At 37.8% G+C, this 25,449-nt stretch overlaps 2 protein-coding genes across 3 annotated transcripts in view; one reads left to right on the forward strand and one right to left on the reverse strand.

Moving 5' to 3' along the window:
- The first annotated feature begins 3,746 nt into the window (after positions 1-3,746).
- On the forward strand, positions 3,747-17,864 carry LOC147169903 (voltage-dependent calcium channel gamma-1 subunit-like). The gene is made up of 4 exons (XM_086083094.1): positions 3,747-4,210; positions 15,362-15,436; positions 17,015-17,161; positions 17,227-17,864. The coding sequence occupies exons 1-4, from the start codon at positions 3,973-3,975 to the stop codon at positions 17,457-17,459; spliced, it is 693 nt and encodes a 230-aa protein (XP_085939220.1). The 5' UTR covers positions 3,747-3,972; the 3' UTR covers positions 17,460-17,864.
- Positions 17,865-20,218: 2,354 nt separating this feature from the next.
- The window catches only part of helz (helicase with zinc finger), a 41,325-nt gene continuing 36,094 nt past the window's right edge, over positions 20,219-25,449 (reverse strand). For both annotated transcript variants that reach the window (XM_086082849.1, XM_086082850.1), the window contains exons 32-33: positions 23,457-23,754; positions 20,219-23,366 (exon numbers count right to left, since the gene is read on the reverse strand). In XM_086082849.1, coding sequence (XP_085938975.1) covers positions 23,002-23,366; positions 23,457-23,754 — 663 coding nt within the window. In that variant the 3' untranslated portion in view covers positions 20,219-23,001. The remainder of the gene's footprint in view (positions 23,367-23,456; positions 23,755-25,449) is intronic.

The raw sequence follows: 25,449 nt of genomic DNA on the forward strand, positions 1-25,449 counted from the left end.
TCTCTCTCTCTTTCTCTCTCTCTCTCTAAAGACGCACTCACACACTGGACCACTTATATCATACCAGGCTTCAACAATGTTATCCCTCCCTGCCCTGTCCTTGAGTGGCCCATACTATTCAGTTTCATCACTTCACAAGCTTTCCTGACTAGTTTGAGGCTTTAAGTTAATGTTTATTGAGCCGTATGCTAGTTATTATTGATATGATTGAGAGTTTATAACATGCCATGGTGGACCAAATTTTAGGCCCAAGGTACGGATCCCTTCCACACAAACTAATGTAAAATCCCCATGGAGGAAATCATTTGTCAGTTCAAGAGGATGAGAACATCATTCGGCTTTAACCCATGAAGAAATGTTGAAGTCAGATGGAGTTTCACCCCCCTGGTGAGATTGCCTCTCCACATGCACCCACTCTCCTCTTAAGTTCTTGAAAGTGTAAAATGGCTGACATTTCTCCTGGCAGGGGTCTTTATTCCCTGCTTCCTGTGGATATTGATGACATACAGTGAAGCCGGAACCACAAGGGGTGACATCTGTCACTGTGATGAGGTTCAGTTTCGCCGGGAGCAATCACAGCTACAGTAGGCCTATGTCCTTTTCATTTGACTCATCAAATACACTGGATATTGACACTTGACCTAATTATGTTACTATGCAGAAAACTTTAAATTGTATTTGGGGCAACTTTCCTCAAGTCACATCTGTTAATACTTATATCACTTTGCATAGAAATGACTTTGATATCTCATAAAGTGAAGATGGGTCAAGATAGAAACTTACAAATGTCACAGTATCAGAAAAATACTGTTGCATATGGAAAGGACCCCAAAATTGACAAATTCAACAAGGGATGGATAATAAAGTGAAGTATAAAAACACAAGCAAAGAACACAAACTAACAGGGAAAAAATGCTGGGGAAACAAGTTGGTAAACAAATCTTGGATATACATGTAGCTAGCTAGCTAGCTAGCTACTGTCTAGTGCAATTCTGGTGCAGGATGGGTAGGTTTTTACGGTATTTTCTGATCAATTCACAGACTAATAGATTTTTTCCAGAAGGCTTTGATGATGATGAGAGCCCAAAGACTCGAGTCACCAGACTACAAATACACAGAGCGATATAGACTGTCCTATGTGACATGAAAATACCCTAGTATCTTCAGTGCAAAGTATTCTCTTCTTTTCGTTATTCTAAATTAATAACGCAGTCATGTGTTCTGTTATGGTTATGATATCAACAGGTGGTAATCCATTCATCCATCCATAGCCTCACAAGTGGATGTACTGATGACAAATGTCAAAAGGTTGAAACAGCCTTAAAGGTCAGAGTCATAATGACTCGCAAGTGAAACCCACACAAACACGGAGAGAACATGCAAACTCCTCAAGGATGAGGCAAAGTAGACGTTTGTACCGCTACCCGCCTTGCTGCTCCTCAAAAACAAAAAAATGCGTGTGCGCACTGAACATCATGGAGCTATGGTCTTAAATGATCAACATAAAGCGACATAAGGAAGCAGGTGTGCGCAGTTGACGGATGTGCCTGAACTCACAAAGAGAGAGTGTGTCACTATATATGATTCTAAGGCGCGACAAATGGTGGCTTAGAGAGAAGTCAAAGGAGTGGAGGTTCATCTACTTTGTAATAATAGTCTATTTCAGTGCTCATTGCAATTTGATAAGATATTTTCTTGGTCTCACCTGTCCATGCTGACATGAATGACCTTAACATATATATATATGTTAACATATGTCTAGCTGAGCAGAAGCAAGCATCGGGATCTGTTATTTCCGACAGTCTGTGTTGTCATGAGGGTAACAGAGTGTGATTTGTGATTGGACGAGGAAGAAAGGAAGTCCAGTGTACTTTGGAGAGATGTGGTTTGACGTTGGTGAGGCATGCAGTACAAGTTTAATGCTTTAGCGTGATTACAACCGACACTAATCATTTGTTTTGAGAAATAAAGAATGAGTTTACTGCTCATTCTGGTTCTAGAGCGAGAGCGGGACAAAAAGGTGCTGACAGTGGCTAGGGTGTGATACCCGTGATCACAGGGCCCTCTCTAGAATTTTTTAAAATATATTTTAAGATTTGGTTTTCTTTGGCTCGGGAGAGAAAAAGCTCAAGCCGCACTGTGTGGTTTGTATATAATGCAGGCTGCTCAATGAATAATATGAAACTATCAAGAACCGCTAGCATTCAAGTCTGGAGAGTGATTCGGCAGAAAACTTTTCACTTTTTTTGTTTCAGGTCATGATCTTGCTGTATGATGAGGAATCTATCAGTTTGGTTGCATCTATCTTTAAATTGGCAGATTAAATGAGTTGTTTTTTTGCTGCTGCCATTATGTTGAACATCAATAATTATGTGTGGAAAGGAAATTGGCCTCACAGTTCCAATACGCGCTGTACGTGCCACATCTGTAAACGGAATCGCCAGCACCTCACAATTGGTGTTTCCATTTTGTGGCACTTGAGCATTTTGTGCAAATTGAATTTACTTATTTCATAACCCCCATGAGGCAGAGTGGCTTCATTTATTATCTCCTAATGAATACAATATATATATATATATATATATATATATATATATATATATATATATATATATATATATATATATATATATATATATATATATATATATATATATATATATATATATATATATATAAAAGAGAGATGCCAGTTAATCCTTTGTGTTGATATGCATACCAGAGTCTTTACACCTTGGGAGTGGTCATTGCTCTTCTTAATGATTTTTTTTGCTTTCACTCTAAAAACAGTTGGGTCTAAAATATCCCAATCATGGGTCAGAAGGGGACCAACCGCTACTTAAGTCAATTTGTCACACTTTTTATTTTAATTTTTGTGTACAAAACAATCAAATTTTCGTGGTGTGTGTGTTTTTGTTGTTGTTTTTTTTTTGGGTGGGGGGTGCAAATAAATAAATAAATGTTGGGTCAAATTGACCCGCAGATCAGTTGGCCCTTTTTGACACATAATTGGACTATTTTTCACCCCGGTCTCACCCCCTGTGTACAAAACTGTCCAATTTTGGGGGGTTGTTTTATTTATTTAAAAAAAAAAAAAGAAGAAGAAGAAGAGAAAAAAAGAAAGGAAAACTTAAAGTCATATTGACCCGAGTGAAAAATAAAAGGGGTACTCAACCAAATTTTTGGGTTGTTTTGTAATGTCTTGTCTAACAAAAAACAACAAAAAAATTTTTGGGGGGTTATTTTGCATTACACGTTTTTAAAAAAAAAATACAAATTTGGATTAAATTTACACAAATAGCAATTGGCCCTTTTTGACATATAGTCTTTTTTGTTGGTACAAAACTATCAAAAACATTTGTATCTTACTTTGCGCAAAAATAAATAAATACCTAAAATAAATAATAATAACTTTTTAAAAGTTGGTTCAAATTGACCCAAATAGCGGTTGGTCCCTTTTTGACCCAAAATTGGGCTATTTTTGAGTGTTCCTATGAAATCCTACTAAAGTCTGAAGAGGTTCAGTGTTTTTATGGTCCGACTTATTCACATATGTGAGCAACAGGCGCACAACTTGACTCATCAGTCACATTTATAGAATTAAAAACGCCCCCCCCCCCCCCTACCCTTAATTTCAAAACACCAACCACCACTTGCAGCTCCCCACCACCCAACACCGCCACAATCCCCAAACCACAGTTGGTTTGGTCATCAGCTTTCTTGATCCACCGCAACAGCTGTGCCTCTAAACTTGCAGCCCCCTCAGTCGCAGAGCAGATCGGAGCGAGCAGGAGAAGGAGCATTAGTGGGACGGAGCAGTTTGACCCTCTTCATTTGGAAGCACAGGCACACACTCAAAACACAGATAGAGAGACAAGAAGACAAAAGCTTGCAAGTGAAGTGGAAAGGGCCGTCGAATGTGTATACGACAAAAGATTTTCTCGCTAGGCTGATCACAGAGTACCTGGAAGTATGGAAAAGCGCACCAAGATAAATATTGCCATTTTTGTGCTGCTGGTGGGCATGGCCTGCATGTTCACGGCTGTGGTGACGGACTACTGGGCCGTGCTCAGCCCTCAGGTGAAGAAGGTCAATGACACGTGCGAGGCAGCCCACTTTGGCCTCTGGAGGCTGTGCAAGAAGCAAATCTACATTGGCGCTGATGTGTACGAGGAGAAGCATGGCTGCGGACCCATCACCCTGCCTGGAGGTGAGGCCAGTTTTCGTGTCAAACTAAAAAAGGTCTTTTTTTTTACTGGACAATAGCCACTTGGTTCCCGATTGGCTAGCAAGAGGAGAGATGCTGGTGCATGTCAATGTTATTAGTGAAAAGTGGCAAATAAACTAAAATGAAAAAAAACAAAAAAAAAAAAATGTTTATAAAACTAAATAAAATTAATTATAAAATTAATAAAAAGTTCAAATTAAAATTAATTGTGAAAATATCTTTGTTGTTTGTTGTCATCTTCGTCAATTTTGTTTTCAGGAAACACAAAACAAATTACCATTTGCATCATGAGGGAATGAATTGGGCAAAAAACATTGTAAAAAAATTGTTTAAAATAAATGACTGGCAATTATTTTAAGAGGGTGACGATGTGAGCTTTTGAGGTTTATTTTAAATTTATTTTTTCAGTATTACTGTGTGGTCACACAGAAGAAGGAAAGATGAACAGTCGTTAGTGAATTGTAGTTTACTTTATTACTCAATATTTGATGTGACTTTTATTCATCTTTTTAACAATTTATTAAAAATAACAATAATTTATACTAAAATTAATTTTAAAAAACTAAATAAATAACCATTTCTGAAAAAATTAAAACTAATACAAATCTAACAAACCCGCTCTAAAAAACGAATTACAAGTAACTGAATATAAAAAAAACAAAAGTCAAACCAAAATAAAAACGAACTAATGGAAAATCTCAAATAATGCTAACCCTAGTGCAGGTTTACAACCTTTATTGAACCTTTTGCACTTGTCTTGTTCAAAGTTCAAAGAAGATGCTTCTTATTCGTCCATGCTGAGTGGTGATTTTTTTACCAAACAGAGTACGGAAGCCTTGAGCCAAATAGGAGACTGCATAGTGCAAGATCAAGAGTGTGCAATCACAAAAGGTCCAGTCCAAAACAAATGAAAAGTGATGGATTCATTAAAGTAAGACGAGAGCAACTGCTTGTGACTAAAATATCATTGCTGCAAATATGGCTTATGATTAGAGTTTGCTGCCAAGCTTTATTCTTATCATTCTCAAGCTTTATGGGAGTTAAAAAGAATGATCTAAGTTTAAAGGTGGAAACTTAAACCCATGGTTCAAAATGTTTCATGCGCATAAGGGCAATCCGATTAAGAATTTTCCTCTACTGTGTTCCATTTCAAAACAATATTGTGCTTTGCAAATATGCTGCGGAGCATCAAAATGACAAATGATGTCGTCAGAGCTCCTTTTTGGGACAAACGGCAGGGTGACACGGACAACATCTCAGCTTCATGAGAAGACTGTAGTTAGCAGACTGATGCAGATATACAGCCAGTGAATGGAACGCCCTCAAACTGAAAAAAGAAAGAAAGAAAAGAAACATGGATAATCAGTATAGGTAGGTGCAGTTATTATTAAAATATCGTATAATACCAAACCAGTCATTCTACATACTTCTGGGCCAAAAGCGTTCACCGCCATTTGCTATTCCATGTACAGTGCTTTGAATTTTTTTTGTCATTTTCATTTATCAGATTCTTTTTGCACTTCATACGGTAGAGTCAGGTTTATACCGCTGCCAAAGTATACAGAAATATGCAGCAAAGAAAATAGTGTATTAACAAAACAAATGAGGGTGAGTCAAAGTGTCTTGGCCTCGAGCCTCAGCTTGTAGCCAAGGTTACAATACACCACAGTCAGTGAATATACAAAGCATAGATTTACAGTACAAGCAGTGCTTCGGTGTAAATGATGAAGCTTTATTTCACCTAAAAACAGCTTTTTACAATATAGTATACACACCTGATTTGACTCTCTACTTTCAGTTTAACTTGTCTAGACAGGAAGTGTGTAAACCTGACATGAAAACAAATGCATTTATCTCAAAATGTAATTTGTTGAAATGTAATTACATTTAAAAAACACTTGTAGATAGTCAATAAAAAAACAAAAATAATTATTGGATGGAAAAATGAACTTTCATCAGTCAAGCAGGCTATCATGTGAAACGGTGATCCTCTTGCTTGTGGGGCATTCAGACGACAACAGCAAATTGCAACTAATGCGGTTAATGAAGCTGAATCCTTTTCAGGTCCACATAAATGAGCCCGATTAGCGGCCACCGCCGCACTGGCAGTCGTTGTTTACGAACTGAGTAAACCCGCTTGAGGGTCGTGAACCTCGCCGGGCGTCTCTGAGTCCGCTTGCTGTATTTGGAGAGGAACGTTATTGTTTATCACAGCCACAAGTCTTTAAGAGCGGCGTCAAAAGCCAGTGATAAAAAGCAGGACTAATACCGCTAGTAATGCGGTGAGATGAGGTCATTGTGAGACTCTCATCAGGAAAATATGGCTTGAGCTACCGTTGAGGTCTTACTGATTGCAGGATTACAGTGCAGCCATGTTGAAATATGAAACAAAATGTTCCCATTGGAAATATTGGAAAGAGAGATAGTCTTTTACAGCATCAAACTAATACATCACAAAAATGACTGCACGCAAATTTTAAGTATCGTTTAGGGGAGACCGGGGCTAGTTGTATCACTTTTTACACTTTTATATATATCTTGGAATCAATACATCATCTATAAACAAAATGTGTACCAGATGAAAGACCAAAGTCTTAGGTATATATTTGTTTGTATTCACGTAATGTTTATACTTTGTGTCAGTGCAAGTTATAAGCCATCAAATAGAATGAGTGAACATGTGACACCAATGGGTAAGTTGTCACACTATATGGGGTAAGATGTCACACTAGATTTTGCAACTAATAAAACAAGGATCCTTGTTCCCCTGTTTTTGTTTGTTTGTCAGTTTTTACAGCCAGATAAATTGTTTATGATTGATTTTGTAAATTTACCATAGTCATTGAGCAAACTGTAACATTGAAAATTATCAAACGGATTAAAGTCCTCAGGATTTGCTGGCATGTAGGTCATAGCTCTCAGCCTCAAATGCCTGTTTTGCTTCCCTTAAACTGGAAATTTGAGATTAAATTGAATTTCAAAAAATAAAGCATTTTGGTTAATGGTTGGTGGATGGTTCACCATAAAATTTTAATCAGTCCTGACTAATGCTGTCAAAGTTAAAGCGTTAACTGATTAATTAATCTCCCCCAAAAAGATCACATTAATCACGAATTAACACAGATTAATCACACTATTAATTTTTACCATAGATTATCCTTTAGCGTGACAGCGGATGATAATTATATGCATTAAAGTAAAGCATTTAATAAATGTTTGCGTATCACATTTAGAATATTTGTTCATCTAAAAATATTGGTGTCATTTTTTTCCTTTTTAAATTATGCAAATAATTAACTGATTAGAAAAAGAGGAGGATGAGCGTGTGCAGTGGATCCAAAAATGTTGAAGACGTCCTCATAACATTAAATTAATACATAACCGGTGCTCCTCAAATTGGGCGGGAAAAATATGTTGATAAAAAGCCTTTTTTATCAAGCGATTAATCGTGATTAATCAAAATTCTAAGATGTGATTAATCTGATTAAAACATTTAATCGTTTGACAGCTCTAGTCCTGACATGTGGGCAAACTGTAGTTCCAACAACTGGAAAATCCATTTTTAAACAATCAAACAAAACCTGGCAAACTAATTTCCTCACTCTTCAGACTCATCACCTAAAGAACAATTCTGGCATACGTAAGCAGTTGCCAGAGGTGCGTTTTTCTCTGGCCTATTCTTTGCATATGTGACAACAAACCCCACAGAGACAACTTGCCCCAAACTACCATGTTGGCTAATACTTGCTCTAGTTTAAAGTTAGCTTAAAACAGAGCAGTGACTGAGGCATGACAAGATGCCTGAATCTCTCCTCTAACGTGTCCATCTGATTTGCTGCTACAATTTGTCTATGTACGACGCCTGTCTCAAAATATATGAAGTAAAAAAAAATAATACTTTGGGTTGTGCAAAACAGATAACTGGCACTCATCTCAGCTCACAATGTGCTATTCTCTTCTCAGACAGTACACAACCCCTGACCATTTATACGAAGAAAACTAGTATTCCACTTTTTTGTTGCGCCCTCTGGTGGAGAAGAAAATGGCAATGTGACAACTTACCCGCAATACAACTAGCCCCGGTCTACCCTAAGTGTGAAAAGAAACTAAGCACTATTATAAGTTTTGGATGTAACTTCCTGCGTACATTCCTCACATCTCACATTCTTTTTCTGCTACAACACATTCTACTTTAGAGATTCCACTTGATCTAAGAATATTTCATCCAAAGCCAACTATTGCATCACAACTCGAAGGAATGAGGAAAGAATTATGAGAATTATTATGTGACCATCACAGTAGACATATAATGATGTTCCAGACAGAAACATATGCACTACTTATATAATGTATTTTATATACCTGATGTGATATGGTGCTATGTAAAGTCTGCAGCAGGCAATCATTAAGTGATACAAATATAGGCCCGCGAATACTCAGCTGTCTTGGCAGCGACAAGTGTTCATGACCAGTACGGGTCCCCTCTTGAGTGACGGCACCACCTGTAAGAAGCCGACTGTGCTCCAGATTTTGTCACCCCACTAAAAGAAAGAATTCATCCTGCTGCCTTCACATTTCCCGATGTTCAAATTACCCCACACTCAACAAAAGTTGCCGGGCGTAATGTGGCGAAGTAAAACGTCTGCTTCTATTTGGCTTCCATAAAGTGTTCTCGGGAGAGAGCATGTGGGGGGTTTGTGCCAGCCTTCTCTGTGGTGCGAGCGGGGTGTGGGCTCCGTAATTTACTATATACTGAACAGACATTTTATTAGGTACATCTGTCAAGGATGAGCGGTTGGTTGAAGACCCAAGTGCAGGGAAGCAGAGCGAGGAGGCAGAGGAATGAAGTCCAAAAAATGTTTCATTAAATCCAAACGGGGAGGAGAACCAGGAACCGGCAGCGAATCAAGAAAACAACAAGGTCCATAATCAAAACAACGCAAAACTAGGCAAGAGGATGGCAAAACGATGGGTAACAAGAAAACATGACAACAGCGTTCATAAGACAAGGGATTGACAGGGAAACGGGAGGCTAAATACACAAACGCTGATTGACATGACAAGACACACCTGGGCAAGACACAAGTGGCTGAGCGTGCTGATTGGTTGGACGAAGGGCAGGCAAACACAGGTGGACATGATATTGCTTGACGAGACAAAGGAGGCACACAAGGACAACATAACAAAACACAGATCATGACCGAAACTAAAGTAACACGATAACAAACTCAAACTAAAAACAAACTAAACCCCAAAACATGACAGAAGTAAATACTGTAAAAATGATCAAGACTCAACCCAAACCATAACAACAAATAAGAGTTCAAAATATAAGCGCTGTATCAAATCTTCTGTTGTTTTGAAGGCCGATAACTGATATTTGGAGCCGATATTCATTTTCACTAAAAAGGAAAATATTGGTGTCAAAGTTTTAGTAAATACAAACTCCAACTCTAACTTTGTTGAAGTGGCTTTAAGCATATGCTGATTGAATAACTTTTCAGATTTGTAATGTTGATTTTTTTTTTTTTAATCTTCTACAACCAACATGTTTCAAAATTCTATCAAATATAAAAAAGGTGATTGGGGGTCGGGCGGGGTTGCTGGCAGAGTAATTTACTCCAAGTGAACTTATTTACAATCAGTCAGGATGAGCACGACGGAGGAAGCCTTGATAAATACAATGCATTTATTAACAATTAAAAATGCACTTGTCTCCCTTTCTTCCTTCTTAAAATGAGCAAAGACATGGCTTTACATTTTGTTGTGGTGCAGTGCACTTCTCGTCTTAACCAGCAGGAAAAGCCTATTGGTTTTTCTTTTTCTTTTTTAACATTTATTGAACATAGATGAATACAAATATCAGTCAATTCAAATTACATGTATCACATATAAAAATAAAAAAGACAAAAAGAAAAACGTTTTTTTAAACATAAATATTAACATTCAATTAGCTAATATATATATATATATATATTAATATTAATTATTAAATAACATTTCCAGTTTTTTTATTCATTTCAGAGACTTAAAATAATTGTAATTTCAATCAAAAATCATTTGAATAAAGTTTTAAAATTTTCAGAAGGAAGTGGAAATGCCTCTCTTGTTACTTCCTGTTAGGCTGTTACGTCAGCACTTCCAAATATAAGCACGCTGTTGTGCGGACCTTTCATACTGTGTGAACTGTGAACAAGTGCCGTATGTGTGAGGGCTCGTTCGAAAGCTGCGATGGAGCCAACTACATTCGTTAACCAAGGTACTACCAAGTACGTGCATATCATCTGCATGCACTTTGACGCAAATGACTTAGAGGGTAAAATTGTTGAGTAGTGTTGGTATAGGGCCTACTCCAATTCACTCTCAAAATGGAAGAGGGGGTGGGAGAATGCAAAACAAAAATCTAAAGATGAACAGATTAACAGCTTTTCTTGAACATAATGGTAAAACAATCTGCGTTTTTTCAAGTCTTGAAATCTTCAACGGCATTTCCGTTCACTTCATGCAAACATCAACAAGGAATTTCCGAAGAGGCCTGAATGTCGCAAGCACAGCTCCCTCACTTGGATAGGTCAGGCAGAAAAGTAGATACAGTTGTTCCTAAAAATTGAGGAAGCACTCGTATCAACTTGGTTGGAACATTGCACAGGTTTGAAAGCCGTACAACGAAGGGGAGTTTGTCAAAACATGCAAACGGGAGATCGGGTGTGAGGGGGCAGGATAGGCAGTTATTAGTCATTAGCTTGCCTGAAATACGACTACTTGGACGTCATCAAATGATCCCTGGATAGATGACTCAGAAGGCACAAGAGTGGCTTTAAAGAGCTTGTCAACACAGCACAGTAGACTGCCATAAACAAAAGTGGTGGTTGTTGCCTAGTTGACTTATGTTACCAGATGATTGCATATACATATATGGCTACTCACTTATTTTATTTTAAGTGTCTCAACAAGATGTAAGTAGAATGGTTCAAGCCTCTACCAAAGCCAAACTGCATAAGGTCATGACCCGGTTGGCTTATAGCGAAAGGCAGCCAGCACCCTGGACTGATCAGCTGTCAATTGCAGGGCAGTTCGGGACTGACCTCGTGCCAGCTGGACAAAAATCAGCTTATGTGGTCCACGACGCCAACAACTGCCCTGTATTAACAAATTTGGAAAAGGAAATAAGTTGCACATTACTCTTTGGTAGTTATAAGGCCAGGCCAGGGTACTTCCTGCCTCATGACAGATGATGTAACATTTTAGGAACAGATGGGCGATCAATTTAATTAATTTTTTTATTGCGGTGAACCTTTATCCAGATCCTTAGCAAGATGTAATGTGCTCTTTGTTGGCCTCAACCAATTTTTGTGAAATTGCAGGGTTGGTGCAAGTTCACGCAGGACAGTACGATTGTAATTTTGTGGAAATGGGACAATTTTGATTGTTTCACAAAACAGTGGAAAGTGGCAGCACTATCTGTTCCTTTATCTTGATTCTCACCAAAATTGAAGTCGGTTTTTTTTTTGGGGGGGGGGGGTACATCATCCATTGACAAAGCTTTATGTAAAATAGTTTCTTAATAAAAAAAATAATTATTATTATTATAATGAAAACACTGTTAACTAATATTAATATACAAAGCAACAGTGATCAAAATATTGCCGTTTGATGGAGGAATAATAATAATAATAATAATAATAATATTAAGCAAACAGTACAAAACATTCACACTGTAATTTTCTTCCTCTCTACTATAGCCACACATCCAAAGGCAGATTCAGTGAATGAAGGAAAGTCAAAGTCGGCCCGCAAAGAGTGCCCACGCTTTCCGTCTTACAAAAGAAGTCCGAGTGTAGTGAGATTGAAAGTGTCCAAACATTATGTACTTACAAATTTGCTACAAAAAGAATGACGCAAAGTAAAGCAAGGATTTGAATTTCCTTAAACCCAAGTACGTAATCACATTTACTGCAAACACTCACAGCTATCTATAATTCACAAGACTTGACGAGGTTTGAAGTACATTTGCAGTCAATAAGTGTGTCCTCCAAATCAGACCTTGTTGCTAAGTAACAACCCCCCCCCCCCCTCCCCCTCCGTGATAACAAGTCCAGCTTCGCTTTCATTAGAAACATTTTTAGAATAGAGGAGCTTCTTTTTTCCTTTTTTTGTTTTGTTTTATTTTGGCAGGACTGCATATGAATACACTTTGCGGAGGGGTGAGCTGAGGTGCACATTCAGATGTGAATCCATGATTTTGTTATGTTGTTTTTTTTTTTTCGAAAACATTGAATAAAGCATGACTCATGTAAATAAGCAGACATATACCTATTGTGTTTGTGTCCAAGGTGCACCCCGTTGAATCATTTATTTTTATGATTTGCAAACACTCTTCCGAGATTGACTGGTGAAACGTAATTCACCGAAAATATATCAATGGTTTATATCGTGTATTTACCATATATTTACTAGCTCCGTGTGACATTCTTTCAACTCATCGTTAGAGGACAAATCCCTCAGCACGGCTCATAAAACTCGAAAAGGGAACTGATAACAAATATTTCCACATGAAAGCGTTGCACTGATGTATCACAGTGAGAGCGCATGGAAAGCGGGATTAGGAATCCACATGCATGTTAAACCTCATCGCACAAGCCGCATCACTGACATGCACTCCACTTTGCATGAGCGAATGCTATAGCATCTTGTCATGGCGGCTTTTTTCTTACACGCGCGTCAACGTTCTCACGCCATCTCACAGTTATGTTGGCCTGAAACACGGCTTTTTTTTCACAACCAGACATGCATGTGCTTTCAGAAACACGCTGCCTTCGAAATAAAAAGCTTAGTTGTGTGAAGTGACAGAAAAATTCACTGTGCACCTCTTCTGTCCATGTCCAAGGGAATATGAACATGGTCCCGATTATGTATTGTATATGTTTGTACGAGTGGTTAGCAGCTCTTATGTTGAGGGTTTGGATCGATGTGGATTTTGCAAGTTCTCCTTTTGCAAGTGTGGGTTTTTATACTGGACACTCCTGCTTTCTTGCACATGCAAAAAAACAACAACAACAACAAAAACATGCATGTTGGGTTCATTGAAGACTCTTAACCAGTGGTGTCCAAACTGCAGCCTGGGGCCATTTGCGGCCCGCCATCCCATTTCTAGTGGCCCTCAGCATGTATAAAAAATAACAATTGGTTGCATGTGTGTGTGTGTATATATATATATATATATATATATATATAACATTTTATTTCATTCATTTTTAAAAGAAAAAAGACAATAAACAGCAATATTCAAATTTTCAAAGTAAAGCAAAAGAATGAAAGGGGACAGAAAGAAGTAAAACTTGTTTTGACTGCCCCTGATAAAATAAAATAAAAACGCACAAAAACAGCAACACACATTTAATGACAACTAGCGGTCAAGACGCTTTCAGTGTCCTTGTGCTATATATATTTTTGCAGTAATTGTGCTTTTATGCTTTTTTTAACATATTTTTTATTCATTTTTAAAAGAAAAAAGACAATATAAAGCAATATTCTAATTCAGAGTGAAGCAAAAGAATGAAAGTGGACAGTCAGAAAGAAGTAGAACTTGTTTTATCTTCCCCTGATCAACTAATTAAATTAAAAAAACGCACACAAAAACAACAACACAAATTTAATGACAACAATTGGCTGCTTGCAGAGTTGAGTAAACAAGCCTTATTAAGTTAATTGACTAGACTAGACCAAGACGGCACAGCTACACAGACGCATTTACATTGTCCTCAAACTTTGCCTTGTTCATTGAGAATTGAAATGTCCCTAAATGTTCCCACAAAGTTGGATTGTTTAGATTACAATGTCTTAGGAAAATGAAGAATTAAGTTGCAGCTTCCTGGGCTCTAAATATCCCAACATTTGATATTTCCCATATGATGTCTGTATACCCTCAAGGTGTCAAATGTGGGAGAGATGTGAGAAGGTGTGAAGTTACTGATAGACTTGCATATTCACACTGTACAGCGACAACAGGTGGCGCATAATGTATACGAAGTTAAAGCATGTGGGATAAAAGTTGACGAGGACTTTGGAAAAGATTTGGAGCCTGGGCAATAAATAACACGAAACATAACTTGCATTCTCAGTTCACCCGACAGCTCTTTAAATTGATTGTGTCGTGCGAAGTGTTGCACACAAACTCTATAAGTTTGAAGTCCGAAAACGAAATGAGAGCTGTCGGCATGCAACGTACACTTACTGAGGTGTTAATATGCCAAAGCTCTTTAAATAACTGATTGCATTGTTCCACTCAACATGAAATTACAGTTCAACCACTGAAGTCACACACAATATGTTTAAGAACGCTTGATTTGTTGGGATTTAATCATTTTCTTGTCACATTTTTACTTTTTTTTTTTTTAATATGCCAGTGAATCAACCAACCCACAACCCTAAAGTACTATAAAGCCTGAACCATGAAATATTTGAGAGAAAATTCTGATTCTTTGTTAAATAGGGTCCTTTTGGAAAAAATAAAAAAATACTAAAAATTAAAAATCAACTTCCACATATGACTTTTGATGTGTGTCATATTTGATACATCCGGTCACAATGCTTTCAATTCCTTCATTTATAACTGTCAAAAATATAATAATAAACAGAAATATCAAACATATATTAGCATTTCCAAAAATCTAAAAGAACATTTCCCACTATTAATAAGTATCGGTGTCTCTCCTTTCTCATTTGGGACAATCTTGCAAGGTCGCTGGAAAAGCCATCAGCTGGATGATACTGCCCTATAATGGATTATCCGTGCAAAAATAATTATAAAAATACAATATTATACTCGTGAAATAGAGGGCTCAAAATGTCTTGTATTTAATATGATACGTTTGGCATGATAGGGCTCATGAGGATAAGTTGAAAATGGATAGAAATACTTTCTGTTTCCCGTTTTACTACTTTGAATGTTGCATATTCATACTAGCCTGTCTTCTCCTAATCAGTCCAACCATATAATAACTGTGAATTTACAGCACACAAACTGAGATAAGCCAATGTCTCTTGTACAGCTTGTTGCATTGTTGCTCTCATCGTAAACAAAATGAACATGTGATTGAACTAACGCCTGTTGTTTTATTTCTCATCATTTAGATGAAAACTGCACTTACTTCGGCCACTTCACACCAGGACAGGACACGGAGATATTTGAACACAAAACACAGAAAGGTGAGACTGTTCCTGTGGCTGGCCCACCGACCCCCAATCAACCAGCCCCCCCCCCCCCCCCCCGACAATTCTCCAGAGACTGCTGCGTTCAATCCATCATCGCGCGCTTGTGCTGCTTTGCCACATTTGCATTCCCAGCTGCCCCCACCGCAGCAGATGCATCGGATGGTGCAAATGCGTGCATTAAGTCGCGTACGCCTCCACACCCAAAACGAAAGATGCTAATGCAGGCATTCGTAACATAAGCGACCTCCACCCCTACACTCCAACGCTCACTAACAGTCTATACTATAAGTTCCGCCAAGGGACATGGACGCTGCAAGTTTTCTCAAATGATTGCCTCATCGTTGTGTTGTTCACTCTCGCGTGAGTGCTGCGTTGGTATACCATCATCCTCGTGCATGTTCACGGCAACTACCCCTAAAGTTCAATGAGCCTTAAAGTCATTGCTCACACATTTGTTTGACAGCCTGCCATGATAAATGCCGTTTTCTGTGATGGTGAGATTCATAAATATATTAGGAAGTTAACTCATTCACTGCCATTGACGGCTATAAACGTCAAAAATTCATGTGAACTATTTCTATTAGTTTAACATTTTTTTTTCCACTTTTGTTAACAAGAGTATGAAAATGTACATTTAAAAGATATAAAAGTTGTGATTCATTGTGAGTTAACGAGTGAAGTCAAAAATTTTAATTGCCTGACAAGATGGTTATTGAAAAAAAAAACAATTTCACTAATAATGTAACAAACAATCCTTTACAGGCAGTTATTACATTATAGGGTGCCTTACTATATTAAATATAACATTATTAAACAAAAAAATAAACAGTTACGTTTCTTTTTATCACTTTATCCCAGAAGTCGTTGCAGGAGAGCAGTTCTAAACAAGTGGGCGGAGCTTACTTTGATGAACTCTGCAGAACTCAAACTAACTCCAAAACTGTGTTAAAAATACAATTTTGGGAGTTGAGATTAGTGTGAATTTTGACCAGAAATTTTTATTTGGTTTTAGTTAGAGTCTTTTGACTAAAATTAATTAAAGTTTTAGTCATGATTAAGTCATCTGATTGTATTTTAGTTTTAATCCAATTGTAGTCGATGAAATAAAGAGCAACTTTAGACGATATTTCGATATTTTCCTTTAGCATACATTTCAACTTTTATACAGAAAATAATAACACACCTATTTATAACTGCAGTTTAACACGCAAAACACATTTAATACAACGGTGTCTTTATTAATTGTTTCAACGAAACATGTTGAACTGACAATAATGTGCCAATTTATAACTAGTGTACTTTTTGTCAACAAAAGCGCGTCTACCAAATTCACAGACACACAACACTGGATTTGCCCCAGCACAAAAATGACGATGTGTTGGTTTTTCCGCCGAGTAGATGAGACGAAAATATCCTTAATTTTGAACTGAATGAAGTTACGCTGTTGTCTTTACGCTGTTTAGTGCAATTTTATGTTTCACTCAATTCTGTGTCATTCTTTTTTTGTTACAATTTTCAATTTCAGTAGAAGCTCCTGATGAAATGAACGGAAAAAAACAATTCTAATTACAGAGTACAACATCTCTGCTGCGGCCATCTCCATCTTCGGTCTGGCCTTCATGATTTTAGGGTCTCTGTGTTTGATCGGCTCATGCACGGGTAAAGGGAAAGGAAGACTATACCTTCTCAAACCTTCCGGAATGTTTTTTGCCTTTGCAGGTAAGTTCACTCGGCTCAAACCCCTCATCTGCACCGGTCAAACTCATTCCTGTTTCTCTTTCCAGGTCTGTGTACGTTCATTTCACTGGAGGTGATGCGTCAGTCGGTGAAACGCATGATCGAGAGCGAGGACACCATCTGGATCCAGTACTACTACAGCTGGTCCTTTGCTTGCGCCTGCAGCGGCTTCGTCCTTCTCTTCATCACCGGCATCGCCCTCCTCATCCTGTCCATGCCGCAAATGCCCAGGAACCCGTGGGAGACCTGCATGGACGCTGAGCCCGAGCAAGTGGAGTGAAAGGCCGTGAGACATTAGACAAGAAGAGAGTTGGAAGGACCGTAGCCATGATGGGAAGTTTACCTCGCAAACCATTAAACAACTTGAATGTAGGTCTTTTGTATAGTTTCAAAAGAAATGAAAATGAACATGTCATCTAATAAACTCAATGATGGAAATGGAGAACACAAACTGGCTTTACAGTAAGTATATTGCAATTTTACATGAAACGGCCAAAACATGCCTGAATCGGGTGTCCAGCAAATGAATGAGCTCACATTTATTCATAATCAAATAGTTTCATAATGTGACCATGGTGTGATTTGGGAATTTCCTCTTGCCTCATTGTACATATTTATTTTGTGTTTCTCTTCCCATTTATTTTTGTGGTATTTCACAAGTGCAAAAACCAAACAGGGGTCTCCAAGTCCGGTCCTCAAGAGCCTATATCGAGCCTGCCTTCCATGTCTCCCTCCTCCAACACACCTGAAAGAAATAATCAGGATCGTTATCAGGCTTCAGCAGAGCTTGCTGATGAGGTAATCATTTGATTCAGGTGTGTTGGAGGAGGGAAACACGGATAACAGGCTGGATGGGGCTCTCGAGGACCGGACTTGAAGACCCCTGAATTCGAGAAACCCAAAATGGAGCCATATTTTGATATATAGATTAATGATTTTGTTTTGATTAGTATAATTGTGGAGTAAATGATCCTACAGAAAATGAGCAGCTTTGTGTTGTGGGTGTAATGCTGAAAATGACTAATTAGCAGTTTCTGAAATTGGTCTTGATTGCTTCATGCTGAAGGCCTCGCCAATTATAATCTTTATGATGTGCTCTGCTGCAGCTATGTTTGTTATCTGTAGTGCATATTTTATCTGTCTACTAATTTTGTGAGGTTTTTCTTTCAAACTGAAAAACAAAAAAATAATACAATTTCGGTGTAACATGCTCTTTTGGACAGTGACTGTATGACAGCATCATCAAATGCAATGATGGGTTCTGTTTATTTGGAAAAAAAATACTTTTATGTATACTTTTTGGTGGCTTTGTCTGGGTTAAATTAACAGTGTGTGGTTTCGAAATGATATATATACATACTGTGTTTGTGTGTATATTTTTAATGAAAAATAAATATGCTTGGGAAACTTGCATTTGTGTTGATAAAGAAAGAAGTCATAGTCATGGGCACATTGTTAACCAAACAGTACATGCCAATTAGTACATTAAAAGTAAATACACCTCAATTTAGTTTAGTATACATTTTATCAGTCAAGACGACTATTGCACTGTCTAAGAAATAATTTACACTATTATATCGCTATATTGTCAATATTCTATTTCCGTATTTCGTGCACAAATATGGGGCCGTGCGCATGCGCAGTAGCGCTAGCCAGGGGGAGCTCAAATCGATAGAACACCGGCTGCCTGGAGCTTTAGCTCAACTTCGTGCTTATAATTTTTTTTACCAAGATTACGTTTCTCACTTCATGTGACAAGACAAGCATACAAGCTAAGTTTTGTTTGACAAGACTTGAGAACAAACATACGCAGCAGACTTTAATAGCGCACATTTCATTAACTACTGACTAGTGTTTAAAAAAAAACACACACACACACACACACACAAAAAAAACATACCTTTTTAATTTAGGTATGAATCGATACAGGCAAAGATATCTGTATTCTGTAAAGCCTAGAAGTCTCATCCGCGCAGGTGAATGCCGCGCTGCTGGCCAATGAAATCGAACGTCATCGAACGTCACAGTCACCTCGCTCCGCCTCTCTCAAAAATATTATTTTAAAAAGCTCAACTGATTACCAAGTAGTTTCGTTTATAAGCGTAGTTATTATACTACATACCTGTTAATAATTAATAATCCTTATAGTTAATAAATATCCATCCAGAATTATTGCTACTTTATTGTTTGTGAGAAATCAAACCTTGTGTAAATCCGTCAAGTTCGAAAGCGAGATAACAAAGTTTACGTTTGTTCAGATCATTCACCTTCGCTCACAGTCGATACAACAGACCAGACTGCCTGCCTGTGACAAGATGGCCGCCCCGTGCGGACGTTTGCGTCTGCGCTGTCAGACATCTAGTCTTTATTGATGAATACAGGAGCGATGATTGAAACCCCTCAGATAGCAGCAACGTCAACGCCCCGGTTGCAGTGCATCCTGGGACATAAAAAACCCGCATGCGTTTTACTAACTGGCGAGCTCGGTCGGATTGTATTTTGTAGGAGTGATTCATTTTAAAATGGGTCCAAATATGTGGCTAAGGGTGTAGAGATGTAGAGATTCGATCCCCGATGTTCCCAAGTCATGTGTCGTTGTGTCCTTGGGCAAGGCACTTCACTCACGCTGCTGTATGCCATCCATCCATTTTCTGTACCGCTTGTCCTCACAAGGGTCGCGGGGGTTGCTGGAGCCTATCCCAGCTGGCTTCGGGCAGTAGGCGGGGTACACCCTGAACTGGTTGCCAGCCAATCGCAGCTGCTGTATGGAAGATGTGAATGTTTGGAGGTGGCCTGCGGGGCCATAGGCGCACACTGGCAGCCACGCTTCCATCAGCATGCCCCCGGGGCAGCTGTGGCTACTTAAGTAGCTTACCGCCACCACAGTGTGAATGTGTGAGTGCATGAATAATGTCTCCATTCCATTGTAAAGCATCGTGTCTCGAGAAGCACTATATAAATCACATGCTTTATTATACTGTAAAGATATAAAAATGTGTCATCTGCGGATAATTATGAAGGACAAATAACTACATCAAGTTTCAATAAAAACACTTTAATAGAGAAACAAAGTAAATAACCTTTATAACACAGTCTAGCTCCTTTATTATAACCACCATTATTTGAAATGGAAAAAGTAAAACAGATCTATTCAGTATTTTTGCACCCACATGGGATTAGCCATTGGGATTGGGGGGGGGGGGGGGTGGATGGACGTCACGTGCCAGTGCAGATTCGCTGCAGGGAGGAACAGATGAGAGCAAAGGGATGACAGAAAAAAAAATGGACGCACTGATCTATCCCTACGGGTTGGGGCCAAAGTTGCTCCCCTCGTGTGTTGCTCAATTTTTAGGTTCTACAAAAAAAGGCAACCAAATATGTTTTTTTTTCTTCTTTTTTTAACATACAGATTCGCAAGTGTCTTGATCGTCTTTGGCTTAATGCCTTCTGCCACAAAACAAACAACAACAAAACAATTGGAGCTGGAGAGGCAATGAAATATTAGTATTGCACAAGTTCAGCCAGCGAGCTTCAGACGCATCAGGGAGCAACTTCAACTTGAGCCCTGCTTGAAACACACAAACATACATGACCGATACATTGTTGAGTGACATGTTAGTAAAATGGAAAAGCTGGCTTATGTCACATTGTATACATCAAATACACCAAGAAATTTTTGAATGCGTAAGGGATTGAACAAAAGTTCCTTTTTCAAACCACAATTGATACATATAAAATCAGGGGTAGAAAATCTAATTTAAAAAAAATGACCATGCAAGAAAAACAAAGAAATCATGACTGCAGTATAGCTGCATTGTGGCACAACAGTTGTAGTACAGCAACATAAATGTAAGTATTGTACAGTGGGGGGCGGGGGTGAGGGGGTTGTGCAACAAAAATTTGTCATCCCAAACAATAATCAGACATTTTAGACCACCAACTGGATTTCCATATTATGACTAAATTTTTGTGTGAAATTGCATACTTAAAAAGGACATACGTCTGTTTGAATAGCATCTACAAAAATTGAGGTGCTCCCCAAATGTAGGGTTTGTAAATACCTAGAAAATGCGTATTTACAAGTATGCAGCGCTATTTAAGTGACAAGAATATGGACCTCGTCAGTACAGCGTAAATTAATCAGCAGAAGTGGACAAGGAGGACCCCTTTTCACATTTAAGAAGTTTAACTGCTGTATGAAAAACCATGGCACAGTGGCATGACTTCACCAGTTGGAGCCACACGGGGCAGTGAACACAAAATAGCTGCAGCTTCCAGCTTTTTTTTCTTATAGGATAAATGAGCAGTTTTCTTATTTGTTAAAAACTCGCAGTGCTCTCATTAAGTGCACTAGCTAGTAAACTGACTAGGAATCAAAAGCCTAAAAACTATTTTTTTTTTAAAGAAATAAAAAATTAAATTAATACTAATTTGTTGACTGACCAATTATATTTATAAACCAAATAGGACTGAAAGAAAAGCTAATTAAAATTGAAAATGAAATTGGGATGTCATGTTCACATTGTTAGTAGATTGTCTTATTGGGAGAACATATGAACAGTGTGCGCTACAACCAGATCTGAGCCATATTCAATAGATGTTTATCACAAATGTCAGTGTGTTTATATCCTAAAAGAAACATTTAGTTTGACTGGCAGTGTTTCCAATTACCCAGAATGCCACATCACTCTGGCTTCAAAGCACCCCCTGTTCACATTCACGAACCATCACAGGACTGCAACGTTCTAAACCACCTTCCTGTCCTTCTAGTAACAGCACATTTCATATTCCCTCTATAATGCTTCAAAGCCCAAATAGAATTGCCACAGGATAATCCTTAAGAAAAAAAAAAATCGGCATTTTATTTTAGCTGATTAAAAAACTAAATGTAAAAGCAGTATTAGTATCGTTATTTGTGACGACGCCACCGATTCCTTGTTTGAAAGGGAAGTAAAAAAATCTTTACAATAATGAAGTTCCGTGAAGTCCCATTAGCCTAAACATAGTAGAATGTCGCATAAAACATATTATTGTAAAAAAAATAAAATAATTGGACTGGAGTTCCCTAAGATCCAAAATTAGCTTTAGTAAAGGAGGGGAAAGCATCCATGTATGAAAGTGTTTCAAGAAGCCAATGTGGAATATTTGGGTTAGTGGGCTGTCCAGAATGTCTGAAATTATAACAAAGGTCTACAATAATTTAAGGACATGTCTGTGGCATACAACTCAGTCATTTATTGTCTTTAATGTACAGATTAGAGGAAACTGACTATCTACTTCTATACACTTCTCCATGTAGATTCTGTGTCAGCTGACCACTTAGCCTTTGACCCTTGCCACAACTAGAGTAGTACATAAAAATTAAGTGAAAAAACGACAAACTTGACAAAAATGCCAACACGTGTGTTTAGTAACCAGCAAAACCAACTTCAATATGCAAATAAAAATGCAGGGAAGCTAAGTGGCCAACCAAAATCTCATTAAAATTTTTAATACTTTTTTTTTTTTCTTAGCATTACGTACATATACAATTGTAGATAATATAAGTATATATGTTCATATATACATAATGAGTATGTATATATACCGGTAATGCATTCATTATATATACTTGTTTTCTTCACAGATATGTGAAACAGGAGAAACGGTTACAAATAAAAGGTTTAAAATGGAACAAAATGCAAAAACAAACCTACTGATAGAAACGTTTCGTAAATGAACTCTGCACTATTTTTTTTTTGTATTTTCTGAGAATTTTTTCTGTTTTTTTATTTTATTAATTTTTTTAAAGGGTGTATATAATACATGGTAGGGGTTGACACTCATTTGAAGTAGGAATAGTAGCCATTGCTACCATCTGAACTTCCTATACTGAGCTCCTGCAGGAGCGAGAGTGGGTCACTGTTCTTTTTAGCCTGCTCGGGGCGAATGGCTCGTGGTTTGGGCGGAGCGCGAAGAGCACTGGCATAGGACATAGTGGGCGCTTTGTTTAGATTTGGAGCTGCCTGAACGGGCTCCGCGGGAGCCTGTTGTGGCGGCGGCTGCTGCGGCTGCTGCTTGTTGTTGGACATGAGGGGCGGGAACTGTCCGAGGTGCTGAAGGGAGTTTAGTGTGTGAGGGTGTGTCTGCTGTGCTGCTGGAGACTCCGCCTTCAACTGCTCCTCCATCTGGCGGAGGGCCTTAGAAGCTGCCAAACACGCAAGAAGAACAACATATAAGCTGCACGTAAATGGAATCAAATTACTGGTATATACATGTTTGTGTTAACTTTGCCTACCTAGAAGGTCCCGATGATGAGCGAGGGTCCCACCTCCATTACATGGAATGTTCTGGAAAGGACCCGGCCCGCCACCGTTACTGGGCCAGAGATCATGTGAGGGGTAACCGTAGGGGGGATGTGGATGCTGCTGCTGATGCTGCATGTGTGGATGGGGGTGGTCCTGATTCGGGTCTCCTGCGCAGGACTGGGACTGCTGGGACATGGCATTGTTGCTATTGGCAAGAGAGGGTTGATCGGGGTAGCTGGAGGAAATACGGCGCTGATAGAGGGGCCGACCTGGACCTCTGGGTTCATACTGGATACATGATAGAAGACAGAAAAGATTAGAAACAGATCTAAAGCAATCTACTCTCAATTATATCCCAATAAGAGCATGATATTTAGAGTCCTAAACAACAACATATTAAAATGTTTAACATTTGTTTTAGCATGCATTGCATGGTTTGTTAATATCAACCATAACAGTAAAGAGGTGCCAGTAGTGATAAAATAGCATGTAATGCCATCAAATTATGAACATGTTCAAAATTTCTTTGTGACAACAAAAACTGTTGAGTCAAAATCTGCAACCAAAAAAATTAATAAATTTGCCCAGCAGAAAAACCGCGGGTCTGAAGGGGCTAAGTAACCATTGTTTGTGTAACTTTTATGATTTATTATGCTTGCATTGCATGATTCCAGTTCTGCAAATGTTTCCGCATAATGTCACAGTATGTGTATGTGCAAGTCAATACACACTGGCATTATGGGGGAAATAATACATTCCTAAGTTTTTAGCATTTAGCAACATTTACGTTCAAACATACTTTCAAATAGGTTCGAACCCATGGAGGACCAAAACTGCCAAAATTCAAAATAAATAAATGACTAAAAGTGAAAATAAAAACATATTAAAAATATAATTCAAAAATGTAATCCCCAAAAATAAATAAATAAATAAATATATATATATATATATATATATATATATATATATATATATATAAATACAATACAAATAACTACATAAATGACTAAAAGTGAAAATAAAAACTAAAAAATTTAATAGAAATATACGTATATACCGGTATGCATATTTGTTGTTGTTTTTAATTTCCATTTATATTTATTTTTGGATACATTTTTTTACTGATATTATTAATATCCGTTATTTTTACTTTGTCTTTTTATTTAGTCATTTATTTATTTTGAATTTGGGTATTTGCAAGTACATTCAAATGTACTTATAAATACATTCTAACATACTAATAAACGTAAACAAATAAATATAAACATTCAAGCTTATTTGCCAGTTAAAAAAAAAAAGTTTACTTCACACTGGCAGTTCCATGCTTCCGTAGTTAATGCAAACCCTGAGCCATCAAACTCATTAGTAGCCTAAATGAGTAAAGTTAAAAAATAAGAAATAAAAATCATGGGTCAGATGTATGAATATGAAATATTAATAAAGTGTGTTGTAATATAATTTGTCGACTTATAGATAACAGGGTTTCATGTCATTTGGTGTAACCCAGGGATAGCCAAGTTTGGTCCTAGAGAGCCGCAGTCCTGCATGTTTTCGGTGTCTCCTGCCTCCAATTCAGGTGTTTCAAATCATCAGCTCATAATTACGTTCTGCAGGAGCCTCTCAGCTGTGTTCGAGGAGGGAGACATCAAAAACATGCAGGACTGGGGTCTCTAGGACCGAACTTGCCTACCCCTGGTGTAACCTATAAATCATGTGCAAATGTTTAAAGCTAATTTCTGTAATTGAAACATATGGGATATATGTTTAGGCGAATTGTATTTTATAAACCATTTTTTATGGGATTTACAGTAAATAAAGATCAACCAATGCACCTAAGAAAGTTACTGTGACATTATGGTAGTAAAATATGAGAGAATTGTTAAAAAAATAATAATTATAAGAAAAAAATTGCATGTTGTTGCTGAACAGTTCAAAATACTATGAATTTGAAAAAGAAAAAGAAAACCTATTAAGCAAATTTAG

The sequence above is a fragment of the Leptonotus elevatus genome, chromosome 8 (genome assembly GCF_054856555.1).
Source record: "Leptonotus elevatus isolate MCC_2025b chromosome 8, RoL_Lele_1.0, whole genome shotgun sequence".
NCBI lineage: Eukaryota > Metazoa > Chordata > Actinopteri > Syngnathiformes > Syngnathidae > Leptonotus > Leptonotus elevatus.

What these genes read in the sequence shown, in the direction of transcription:
- LOC147169903 (XM_086083094.1), top strand. Translation starts at nt 3,973, where the DNA reads ATGGAAAAGCGCACCAAGATAAATATTGCCATTTTTGTGCTGCTGGTG. An exon ending in ACCCATCACCCTGCCTGGAG is followed by an intron (nt 4,211 to 15,361) that starts GTGAGGCCAGTT and finishes CTCATCATTTAG; the next exon opens with ATGAAAACTGCACTTACTTC. An exon ending in AATGTTTTTTGCCTTTGCAG is followed by an intron (nt 17,162 to 17,226) that starts GTAAGTTCACTC and finishes TTCTCTTTCCAG; the next exon opens with GTCTGTGTACGTTCATTTCA.